General features: G+C 38.4%; 1 protein-coding gene across 6 annotated transcripts in view; it reads right to left on the bottom strand.

The window, feature by feature from the left end:
- The window catches only part of macrod2 (mono-ADP ribosylhydrolase 2), a 388574-nt gene that overhangs the window by 217530 nt on the left and 158746 nt on the right, over positions 1 to 12298 (bottom strand). For all 6 annotated transcript variants that reach the window (XM_038738173.1, XM_038738172.1, XM_038738174.1 and 3 more), the window contains exon 5: positions 11390 to 11506. In XM_038738173.1, the coding sequence (XP_038594101.1) occupies positions 11390 to 11506 (117 nt within the window). The remainder of the gene's footprint in view (positions 1 to 11389; positions 11507 to 12298) is intronic.

Genomic DNA, 12298 nt, shown 5'->3' with positions numbered 1-12298 from the left:
CTGTTCAGCTCTGTTTACCAGCACTGTAACAGTAGGTTAAGTTAAAAACTTGCATATTGCAAACCAAAAAGAGAGAACATAATCCAACAGTTGTATTTTTGAAATGCAAAATGTTTATCAGCACTAGTAACACTGTTCTCAATTCTGGATTTCCTGTACCTAAAAGAAAATGTATGTGACAGCTGAATCAGATGATTGTGAGTCAGTTTAGTTTTCATTAATGCTAAATTAGTTGACTTTACATCAAAAGGTATCTGAGAGTGAATTGATAAATGGCAACCAATCTGCAGTTGATCACTATTAAATGTTCATTCATTGTAAACACTGTCAATGAACTCCAAGATGTATCTGTCCACAGATACTGTACAGTATGTAGCCTAATTCACAATCATTGTTATAGCTGACTTAGGCAGTGAAATGTTCCATTTTTTAATTTATGGCGTCTAAGTTGTCCACAACTCAAATCAGTAATTAAGGAGAAATGTGTTTTTATAGCACCTCAAGAAGACTTCCTAGAAAGGAAGGTATTTCAACGTACAACTGCAGTACTTCAATCTCAAAACTGATAAGTCAAAAAGCTTAATTTTAAATGTTAATGTAGTAGAGTTATCCTAAACTCAAATGTAATAGCCTAGTCGTTGGTCATTTCTTATTGTTTTCCCAGCAAACCAAAATTAAAGAATTTAATTTAGTTTTTTTCAACTTTTAATAGACACATGTAACATGTTTTATACTTGCTGTGAATACGATCCAATTAATCTTATTTTCATACTGTATATCCAAAGTCTGACATAATTTGGTAAATGATGTTGTATGTGGTGCTCATATCAAGTACTATTGAGATTTGATAGTCTCGCTTCAGATAATACTCTCAGACTGCAACACTTGTCTTTATAAAGAGAGAAACTGACAGAGAGAAACTGACAGAAGAGAGTCCCTAACCCTCATGCGAAAAAGAAGGAAGACATGGCTGGTCGAATTGTCCTCAAATAGAGTTGCTAATCACTTCAGTTCACTGAAGGAAGCCATCTCTTGTGACTGTGTGGGACAAGACTTGCTGATGTGTGAATGTAGAGTTGACCTCTGCCATCTGACTGATCCCCCAATAGTTGCACCAGTTGACCCCTTGAGACACATCCCCTCCTCATTTGCATAATGAGGCACAAATCTATAGAGAAATGTAAAAAGAGCAGACAGAAATATATACCATTGGGGAAATAAATAGGGTAGAAATGCAAATGAAGAATAAAACTTACAGAAATAATAAAAACACACACACTTAAATAAATACATACAAGTAGTAATTAATAAATAAATTTGATGATTATAAATGACAATAAATAAATAATTTTTACAAAGGTGAATAAATAAAGAAGCTAATTAAAAGAGATATATACATTTGTGTCTCATTGTATAATTTAATTACTGCCTACATTTATTTATTTATTTTGTTTATTTTTTCTGCATTTAATCGGATGTTTATTTATTTATTGAGAATTTATTTATTTCTGTATTCATTTCCCTTTGTGTCAGGATCTGTCCTCCATATTTGTGATCCCCAGCCATGGTATAACTGCAATGTGTCCTGTTACTGTGTCATTAAAAAATACTATAAAACATTAAATCAAAATTTCAAAAATGTAATAGGCTTTGGCAGCAGCAACACTTCAGTTGATGGTTCTGTATGTGTGTGTAAATGTGCCACCACTGGGTGATGAGCCCTTTATAACGACAGCCTTCATTAAGCCAGGCTTACTCACGGACAGATGGGAAGGCAGGACTACATTAGAGGTGCTGCCACGTTCCACTTCAAACCTGACCTTCCAGTGGACCCACTTCATCTGCCACCCACAAGCCCCCTCCTGAGGCATCACTGTCATTCTGGAGCTCAAGCATGTCTTACTGCCCCTCTTCTCAGCCAAACAACCAACCTGCCACACAGGGTGAAGCTGCTCCTGCACCCCATTACTCCAAAAGGTCTCTCACCTCCTTTCAGCCATTTTTGGGTAAGACCACCACACTTTCTTTCTGCTAGTGTTTACCCGATCAGTCAAGATGCCAACCCCCCTTCTAGTTTCCTGGTGATGAATGACCGTTGGCCGTCTCACTGACAGCTAGGCAGCTGATGCCACATAATTACAGTATCACCGTTTAGGCAAAATTACCAAATTACTCCAGTTCTCAAGAGGCCTAGAAGACTGACAGGCCAGCCAACAAAGGAAGCACAAATATCTGAAAAGAGAGGGGCATAGAGGACTACTTGGGTCTTTACAGACTAGCAGTGAAATTAGGTTTGTTCTGTCCCTTGTGAGTGCACCCATTACAGCCAATGAGAAGCCAGAGAGCGAGTTGATTAGTCTGCAGAAGCAGAGGTACTTTATCTCTCATAAATAATGCTAAAAAAACATCTAGCCTCTCCTTGATATCCAATCTTCCTTTTGATACTGAATTTATTCAATAATTTATTCATCTTGGAATTTTGGAGATTATAATCACAAACAGCTTAAATTTCATCCTAATAGCAAGGTCTCATGATTATGTTTTATGCATGAGAGGTTTATTACTTTTCTAAAAAAGTTTATTTTGATAAATGTTGCTCATCTTTCCTTTATTTAATTCTTTGTTTGGTTTGATTTGCAATTTTAATAAAAAAGATAAAAGATTATCATTGAAAACGGTACTTCCGCTCCTATTACAAACACAAATCCAACATTTATATTTAAAACTATTAGTATTTGATATCATAATAACTACCAGACAGACTGAGTGACTGAGGTACCAGACAAAACACTAAAACAATCAAACCTGTCTGAGAAAGTCCTAGGTAGACCCATCTGGTAAATGGAGAGTGCATGAAGTGACAAAGTGACATTTATGACGTGAGTGCTAACAGTGAGCAGTAAAGAAGATATTTTCTTTGCACTGTGTCTGGTTGGGAATGTGATGGCCACCAGTTAAGCCCCACTAATTTATCAACAAAGCATTTCTTTCATTCTAGCCTAGACTCCAAAATGAGGGGGAAAAAAACACCTTGAAACAGTCACACTGCGTCTATTTGATCCATTATGTAGAGATAAAGTACAGTCTGTTCAGCCGTCTGCCATGTTAGCCATTTCATTTGTGAAAAGCCATTCTAACAATGTTAACAATGCACTGCTGTTGCTTGAAAATCTCATAAAACATGTTATTTTCATATTTCAGCTTTGAAGAATTACAGCCCGTCTGTGGCCTGAGAAAATTCAATGAACCCCTGGGATTATGGGACACAGTGGATGAATTAAAAATTGTATGGTGGTCAATCTAAAAACCAGGCGTTTTGATAGTTCCTAAAACAGTCACAGGCAGAGGAAATTCAACTTACCTCCACCTACATGAATAACTTCTAACCCTTTGATGACATATCCATGGCTATGTGCAGAACACAATAAAATGCATTAACACAATGAAGGGCATACTTAAAGTAAAACAGAAACATCTGAAACATCTTGGTCAAAGCTGCTCCTCACCAAGACTAAATCCTTCCTCGTAAACAAAAAGACCTATCCAAATTAACAAATTATAGGCTGTCCGATGGCCCACTGAAAGTGTCAGCCCTGCTGTATGTGATGGGGCGGAGACTGCTTCAATAAACAAACTCGGCAGAATGATAATGTTCTAGGGGGTAATTTAATCAGAATGGGCTATATGTCACTTACTAATAGTGGGTACTTTGCTGTGATTTATCTGTGTTTGCTGAGAGGAGAGAGACAGAACAGACGGCTTGGTCTTTTAGATTAAATAGGGCATGGGAAAGATTCCTCATGCTATCAGGGAGAAAAAGTTTCACAGGCTGATGATTAGTATTATTAGCACAGGTGCAGTTACAGTAAACACCAGAGACTCCTTTTTTGTCCTGAAAGGGAGCAGCAGATAAGAAGGAGGTGAACCGAACTGGGGTGCGTCTCCCAAAGGTGTTTTGTCTAACTATGGTTCCACTGAAGCTCGCAACCAAAAATACTGTTTCTGAAAATCAAATGCTGGAACAAACATTCAAAGCTGCTACCGCAACGTTTGTGGCAACAACAGGTCTCGGTCTCTGGCTGTTTGGTGCATGTGTATAGCTGCCATGTTTATAAAATTAGTACTACTGTGTCACTGAGTTGTTTAACTTTGTTGTAAGGCTTATTAGCCACTCTCTTTCATTGTGTCAATAATCCATAAATAGGAAAATCAGGAATAGCAAAATAAATGACTGGTCCTACACACATTTAGTTCAAGAGTCATTAGGTTAAAGAGTTGGTGTGATAATGTCTCAAGAATCATATCCTAGGAAATGTCCTAGGAAATCTAATGACAAAGTCTAATGATACTCATTCCTTAATGCATCACTTGCTATTAGTGGATTTGCATGACCTTGATTGATTACACTGTTTATTTTAGCTTAGAAAGTGCTAAGTTGCTGGATATTGGCAGGACCTGGAACACGCCGTCGTATACGCCGATCCAAAGCATCCCAATCATGCTCAATGGGTGACATGTCCTGTGAGTATGCTGGCCATGCAAGAACTGGGATGTTTTCAGCTTCCAGGAATTGTTTACAGATCCTTGCAACATGGGGCCGTGCATTATTATGCTGCAACATGAGGAGATGGTCGTGGATGAATGGCACAACAGTGGGCCTCAGGATCTCGTCACGTTATCTCTGTGCATTGAAAATGCCATCAATAAAATGCACCTGTGTTCCTTGTCACATGCCTACCCATACCATAACTCCACCGCCACCCTGGGCTACTCGATCCACAACGTTGACTTCAGCAAACACTCTGAAGGTGAACACACTGTGGGTGACCACGCTCACCCACACATCGCCATACACGTACAGTGAAAACCGGGATTCATCCGTGAAGAGAACACCTCAACAAAGTGCTAGACGCCATCGAATGTGAGCATCTGCCCACTCAAGTCGGTTATGACGACGATCTGCAGTCAGGTCGAGACCCTGATGAGGATGACAAGCATGCAGATGAGCTTCCCTGTGACGGTTCTGTGAGGTGGATGGATTATTTCGGCAAAGGAGAAGTGCTCACTAACACAGATTTTGAAAGATTTGTGAATAACATTTGAGAGAAATAGGCCTTTTCTTTCCATAGAGAAAGTCTTAGATCTTTGAGTTCAGCGCATGATGAATGTGGGCAAAAACAAAAGTTTTGCGTTTACAATTTTGTTCAGTGTATGAGTTTAGGGACCAATCATTGGAACTGCATTGCTGCAAATTACAATGGTGCTGATTCACAGTGTGTTGTGCACAAGGTTAAGCAGGGACTTCCGATGTTATTAATAAAGAGAACACATCCCTGGTTGTGTTAGTAGTTATAGAAAGCGTATAGATTAACTCAATAAAGGATGCCAGCAGGCGTGTGTGGGGGAGCAGCGAACAAAAAACAAATAAAAGGCAGAGCTGTGTGATTTCCTCCTGAAGCTCGAGTGCACATTGGAGAAGTGCGGAGAAGTGCTCGGTCATTGTAGAGACAGAGAGCAGGCTGAGTGTGCTCAAAACAGTTAGCATCCAGTTTTAGATTAGAGAGTAATCAAAGGTCTGCCAGCGTCTCGATGCTGCATGGATAAGGTTGTGTCTCTACGCTATCAGAGTAGGCTGGGTGGAGGCAATACTCCAAAGGCTGAAATCTATAACCTTACAACTGATAAGTCAGAGTGAAAAACAGTTCCATATGAATCCCAATGAGCACTATTTCTCTGGAGGGAACAGTTAGCAAAATAGCAGACCAAACTATTTCTCTGCTCAATGAGATTAGACTAATTTTAGAGATAAAAATAAATACAGTATCCATTTAGTACTTGCTGTAGAAATTGTTCCATACATGTAAAAGTAGAGCTGATTCTTCCTCATCAGGATAGTTGAAGCTCAACTATTTTTCACGTATAATATACAACAAAAATTAAAATACAAAGAGGCCACTGTTATGACAGCAACATGATAAAAGAAAATGTTGGCCCTTCTTTCTCCTATCCAAATATGATTCATTATTTAAAGCATATACTTAGAGCTCAGAGAATAATGGGTAGGGGGAGAGAAGCAAAACAATAAACAGTACAAACGTTTTGAACTGTCAATCTAAAGTAGCCCTAGGGAGGAAAACAAAAACTGAGTAAAATATTTCAGAAGAAACTGGAGAGTGAAAACAGCCGACGTCTCTCTAAAAGTTCCTTTGGGACATTAACTTTCTCAAGCAGACCTCCAGTGTGAACTCTAAATACCTTCTAGGTCTACTGTGACAGCCAGGGCTGAAATGTGCAAGTGCAGATTAACCCATGAGGTCTTTGTTAAACGTTATTAGTGTGGACCTGTGGACCAGTATAATAACGATTAGATTCAGACAACTCTATTGTAGAGTTCGGTCACTGCAGATCATCCGCAGATGTGTTACAAATTTAAATTACAATAACACCTTGTCACATACAGTAAATAGAGGGGTTTACTATGTACAGTGAACAAGATCAACGAGAAATCCCATGCAGGTCATTATTTTACAGACACATATATTTTATTTATAGGACTAGAGATAGAGTTATTAGGGATGTTTTCTTAAACAACCCTTGTTTAAGCTGCAGTCAATCTTCATAAATGATGACGTATTCAACGGAGCTTTTTAATTAAAATGTAAAATAAAGACAAATATAGTGTGTAAGATCAGATTTGCTTTTAGTATCATCCAGAAAATACAAAAGTACATTATCCACAAAATATATGTTAATATTCAGGATGATTATGTGAAAAATACGTCCAAAGTGTTCTTTTGAGTCTGCTTTCTTTTGTTTTCAAAACAAATCTGGATGCAGTGATATCACTGTCAACATCCTTTGTGCCCACTTCGCCATCTCTTGCCTAGCCTGAAAACACAAAGCATAAATAATGCCACGGATTAATTCACCATAGAAAATGTTTTTTGAGTAACAATACTGGACAGTTCTTAACTCGTTAATTGCATCTCATCAGATGAGAGTTCTAAAGATATTTTTTGAACCATCGGATATCTTCTTCTAAGACACAGCATTGCCAACGCACTTTACAACACAACACACAAAAATGTTCATAGGTGACTTAATGGTGTCTGTATCTACAAAGGCCAAGGATAAAGACACACAGTCTAAAGAACACCATTATCAAAAACATGTTAGGTTCTCCCCGGGCGCTGCACAGTGGCTGCCCACTGCTCCCTTGAGAGATGGGTTAAATGCAGAGAATGAATTTCACAACGTGTATGTGACAATAAAGGTATCTTCTATCTTCTATCTTCTAAAGATTCCAGCAGTTGCGGCCCCAAAGAACAAGCATATGTGCTGTAGACAGCAATTTTGAAAAAAAAAAATGGAAATACTACTCACTCTTAGATAAAAAATAAACTTTAATACATTTGGCTAAGCCTGGCTGTAATAATGGTAGCAATTTTGAATACCAAAATGAGTACAATCCACAGCTTGTATTACATTTCAAACTTAATAAATGTTCCTATTTTGACAGCTGAAGCAAATCAAAACTATCTATTACCTATCTTTGCAGCCAAGTCTATAGCCTTCTTACTACCTGGTGTGATTTCTCCTTACTGTCTATGTTTGGTGGGCAATGCCCATCTAAATCTAAATTTAGTCACTTTTTATTCATAGTGCACAAACGTAGATGCCCCTAATGGAAGTCAATGTCAAAGACAATGTTGCAACATACCCCCCAGTAGTATAGTATAGTCTTAAATATATGACTTAGCTTGTTACACTTGACATCGCATTTTCATTCATCATTAATCTATGAACAGACGAGTAACTTGTCTAACATGAGGGCAAATAGACAATTTCCATGTCATATTGATGTAATAGACAGTTTTTTTGGAGTCTTTCCGCTATAGTAGGTGGGTAATTACTGTCATTCATTAATAATCCTGGGCCAGCCCCATAATAATCAGTCCCACATGTGCTTGGCCCTCTTAAAAGAAAGGCTCATTTGCCACTGGGATTCACAGCCTAAACTGCTTAGTGGGACGTAATGGAGAGCAATTTTCTTGTCTTAAGAAGAAAAAAAAGAGACTGAGATGGGGAGGGTTAGCCTGGTCATTTTCCATTGCCTCAGCACATCAAATCTCCAAACAAGGACAACTCTGATTTCAGATCATCTGCTCTTCTCCCTGTGGGCACTAAGTAGTTTTCCCGGACACAAGGAAGCATTTTTATAGCTTTACCAGTTATTTTGAGTATTATGTTTGAATTGCAATTTCTCCATTTCCTACAAAAATAACACAATTGACCAGTTTAATCCTTTGTTGAATAAAATACAATATACCATGGGTGATTCAAATAACAGAGACTTCAAAAACGCTGTGAGATCAAGAGAAATGGCTAAATTCATAGTATGATGGATGGCTTATTTCCATGCATTGTTGGCAAAGTCATGAAATGACTGCTGGGGGTTCAGTATGAAGCCAAGCCTAAATCCCTAAAAATTTAATTAAAAGCAAAGTGATTTACAAAAAGATTTACAGTTTGTTCTGCATTATTCAGGATTTAGATTTAGTTATTTCCAATTATAAGCAGTGGAATGGATTTCAGAGAGGGGTTCCCCAAAGAACAGTGCAATCCTCTGAGATATGTATGTGTTTTTAGAAAATTGTGAAAAGGAGACTACTATTCAGGCAAAACTGGGAGGAGAATTCCCAAGAAGGAAATATTAGGCTTTGCCAAGATGTAAACGATAAATGGCCCATCTGTTTGTTCTTCTCACTCTTGGAAAAGTAGATGTGCCACCATCTGCAGATATGCGTCAGCAGAAACAATTTTGCATGCAATGAGAATGTGAGTCTACATGTGTACGTGGAGGCCTGCAGACATGGTTGCATTACATTTTGTAGAGAATTTAACAATGTATATATGAAGTTAAGGTTATTTTAATAATCAGAAAAACAAAACTGTGTTCACTTGTATATGGTGGACATGTAGTGCTTATGTCTTGGATAAGACAAAGCTGATCCCACGTGTTATTTGTCTCACCAACTGAGTCATAGTATTTTAGCATATATCCAAAAGAAAGTCTATAGAAATCAATCTGTGAAAGCACAAACCGAATTGCCAAAAGCTTTATTTTCCAAACACCCACTATGACCATAATAAAATATAAATAATAAATAAATTAAAAATAATAAAATTTCCAGTTGTCTTAACTCTTTTGACAAACAAGACAACAAGACGTAAACACTAACTCTCACCAGCTCTCATTTAAGGTGATTTCTCTCAAAAACATGTGCAGTTTCTTTTTTATGGCTGAAAAAGCTGGTGTGTTGGTTTTTAATTACTTACCATAAATATAACACTACTTGCATAGTTTCAATAGCCACCTCTGTTAATTATCCTGATTATCAAGGTTGTTTGCCAAAGTGAATCATTTGATTATACAAATATTAAAATTAATCTTATGTCAATTTTAATAATTGTATGCATTTAACTTTAGTCACAGTAGCAGAACATTAACATAACATTAACTTCTAATTAATCTAATATACACTGCTGTTTCTTGCAGGTTTTAACCTTTTTTATGCTACGCCTACATGTAACATTTCAGAATTTAGGGTGTTGTCTTGTTTGTTTACTTTGTTCAGTGGTGAGGGGGTGGACAGACTATTATTTTCAGATTCATAAACCAAACAGATTGTTGTTTGCAGTCACGGCAGATTTCTAATGTGCTTGTAGGTGGAAGTCAGAGATGAAAATTAATGGAAAAAGAACTAAATCCAAACAGTGGACAGCCTTTGGAAACGAGTGAGATCTCTTGTCAGAGCGGAGCACCCACAAAGAAAAGTCAAGCAGCTGTCAGTTTCCAAGAGCAGACGAGAGAGACGCTGATGATGACAGTGATCAGAGTTGGAAGATAAGAAGATGATACCGGCAGTGAGTAAAGATAGCTCCAATATGAAATAACATCACGTTTCAAAAAAAGAACTGACTGTTCCCGGTAAAGAACTACACAGTCTATTGCAAGTTATCAGCACATAGAAAGTGTTTTGCCCAGAGATAATTACAATAACGGTACCCAGAGGCATTGTGATTGCTCCCAGGTGACATTGCAGGTTATTAAATTGTCATGGTGCACCCTGTTTTGGTGGTGCAGACACTTGAACTGGCTGCCCACAAGACTGACTCACAGTTTATCTGCTCCATTTGTTTGACATCTTTACGACATCCCGTATTAACACAACCTAATTTCATCTGGGCCTCAATGTCTTCTCTTGGCTGTCTCATGGAAATCCTTCAGGGTTAGGTTAGGACTGCTGGGACGTTTGTCTCGACCGAATTACACCAAATGACATTTCTTTCAGCCTATCGTGTTTTCCATTTCAAGTTTGCACGGAAAGAAGCTTGTGGCAAACTTTAAAATGTGACACATGTATTACTGACAATTATCACAAGAAATTAGCTCGGATATGTGTATCATGAAAGTTGTTCCATCCTGAGAGGAGGTGACACACACACACACACACACACACACACACACACACACCACAAACTCTGTTAGACTTGATTACAAATCATTACATCAACGATAGCGATAAAAACAAAGAAAACAGTGCAGTCCCTCTTCTGATCATTTATGGCATGACAGTAAGAGTTATGTGATGCGTTAGCAGAATAAATCAGGGGTGAAAAATCTATCAAATTAAGAAACTAATAGCTCCCTTAATGTCTTTGTTTGTGTGAAGATGACACTCCCATGCAGCCATACAACATGCACAGATCATATTAATTATCTTCAGAATAACAACTCCCCATTTATGACACATGAGTTTTCAAAACCAATAAATTATGATTAAAATGTTTTTATTTTGGATATTAAAAGCATCCCACACTGTTTGGATTAGTGGATTGGACACTAATGACTCCAGCCATTATGTGCAGGTATGCAAGTGCGTATATATGTGTGGGCGTGTGTGTGTGTGTGTGTGTGTGTGGAGTTTCATTTGCAATATGTTCATGATTGTCCAGACTCCATCCTCCTACCTCGATTCAATATATGATGCAGGTGCATACATGAATTGCAAAATCCTCTGTAAAATTAACAGCTATGCAAAAAAATACCAGTGATTTTCTGCATCGATGCAATGCCAGTGCAGTCCACCAGCTGGTTCAGGAGCCTTAGGTTTGAATAAATGAAGCCATTTCTTAAAAACAATATAGATTAATGCTGGATGAATGTTTCACAGCACTAATGTTTACCACTAAATCTTAATGTTCACTATCTGTCAGGTGATGTAGTTCTCAATGGCAGCAGTTTTGATTAGAAAATATTCCTGCAGGGAACCGGTGCACACATTCTGGAACCAACCAAAAAGACATATTAATTACTGATACTCACATCTTGCAGGGAGATCATAGCCGCAGGTGATCTTGGCTTTGCCGGTATCACAGCCATTTAGTGAATGGCACTCATCATAAAGACAGGACCCTGCCGCTTTGTGTATGCAGCCATCGACTGAAACACAAACAGACATACAAAGAGAGTTAAGGGCTACCTGAGGAGAAACATACAAAAGCAGGCACAGGAAATATCTCAAACCAGCTGGGCTCATTAGATGTGTGTATGCTTTATCATGTCAAAACAAACAACCATTTTCAGGAACAGGACCATGAATAAGCTGAAAATTCAGTTTAATTCTGGTTACTGAAACTTGACATTCTCAAATTATCTCCCTAGCTCTGTATCTCCTCTCTGTAGGGAGATTGGGACTGCCACAGTGTGCTGCGCCTGTTGCTGGTAAATATTGACGAGCTTAGGAATGAAATTAGCAGGACCAGGATCTAATAACGCCTCCACACACAGTGAAAATGAGACTGTTCTTCCTGTAATCCCTCTCCACTGTCAACAGCGATATACAGTCAGATCATTAACTGTATTTTCTGCCCTGTGGTGGGAATCTTATATCGGTCCTGTTCTCTGTGGTGAGCCTGTTATGATGTGGATCTGTGTTCTGATTCTGTCGCGTTCCCTGTTGATGTGTGTGTCCTGGTTCTATGAAGACCCCGGGCCCCCCGCCCCCCTAAGGTTTTAATTTTACCGGGTTAAGGCCGAGATACACTTGATTGATGGCACGTCTTACACAAGGAGGCACAGAGATAGAAATTCACATTATCCGTCTCTGAAAGCCTGACATCCCTCCAAGAGCATGTTATCAATCACACTAAAACATCATAAAATCCTCCTCAAGTTGTCCTGTAAAAATCCTCACAAGCCATTAGAGGATAACAGAGCCAAGAGGAGGAACAG

Source organism: Micropterus salmoides, unplaced genomic scaffold, assembly GCF_014851395.1.
Source record: "Micropterus salmoides isolate LMB-PRFRI ecotype aquatic unplaced genomic scaffold, ASM1485139v1 Ms_hic_scaffold_22, whole genome shotgun sequence".
NCBI lineage: Eukaryota > Metazoa > Chordata > Actinopteri > Centrarchiformes > Centrarchidae > Micropterus > Micropterus salmoides.
Note: the sequence above shows the minus strand (reverse complement) of the source record. Positions and strands in the feature narration are given on the sequence as shown.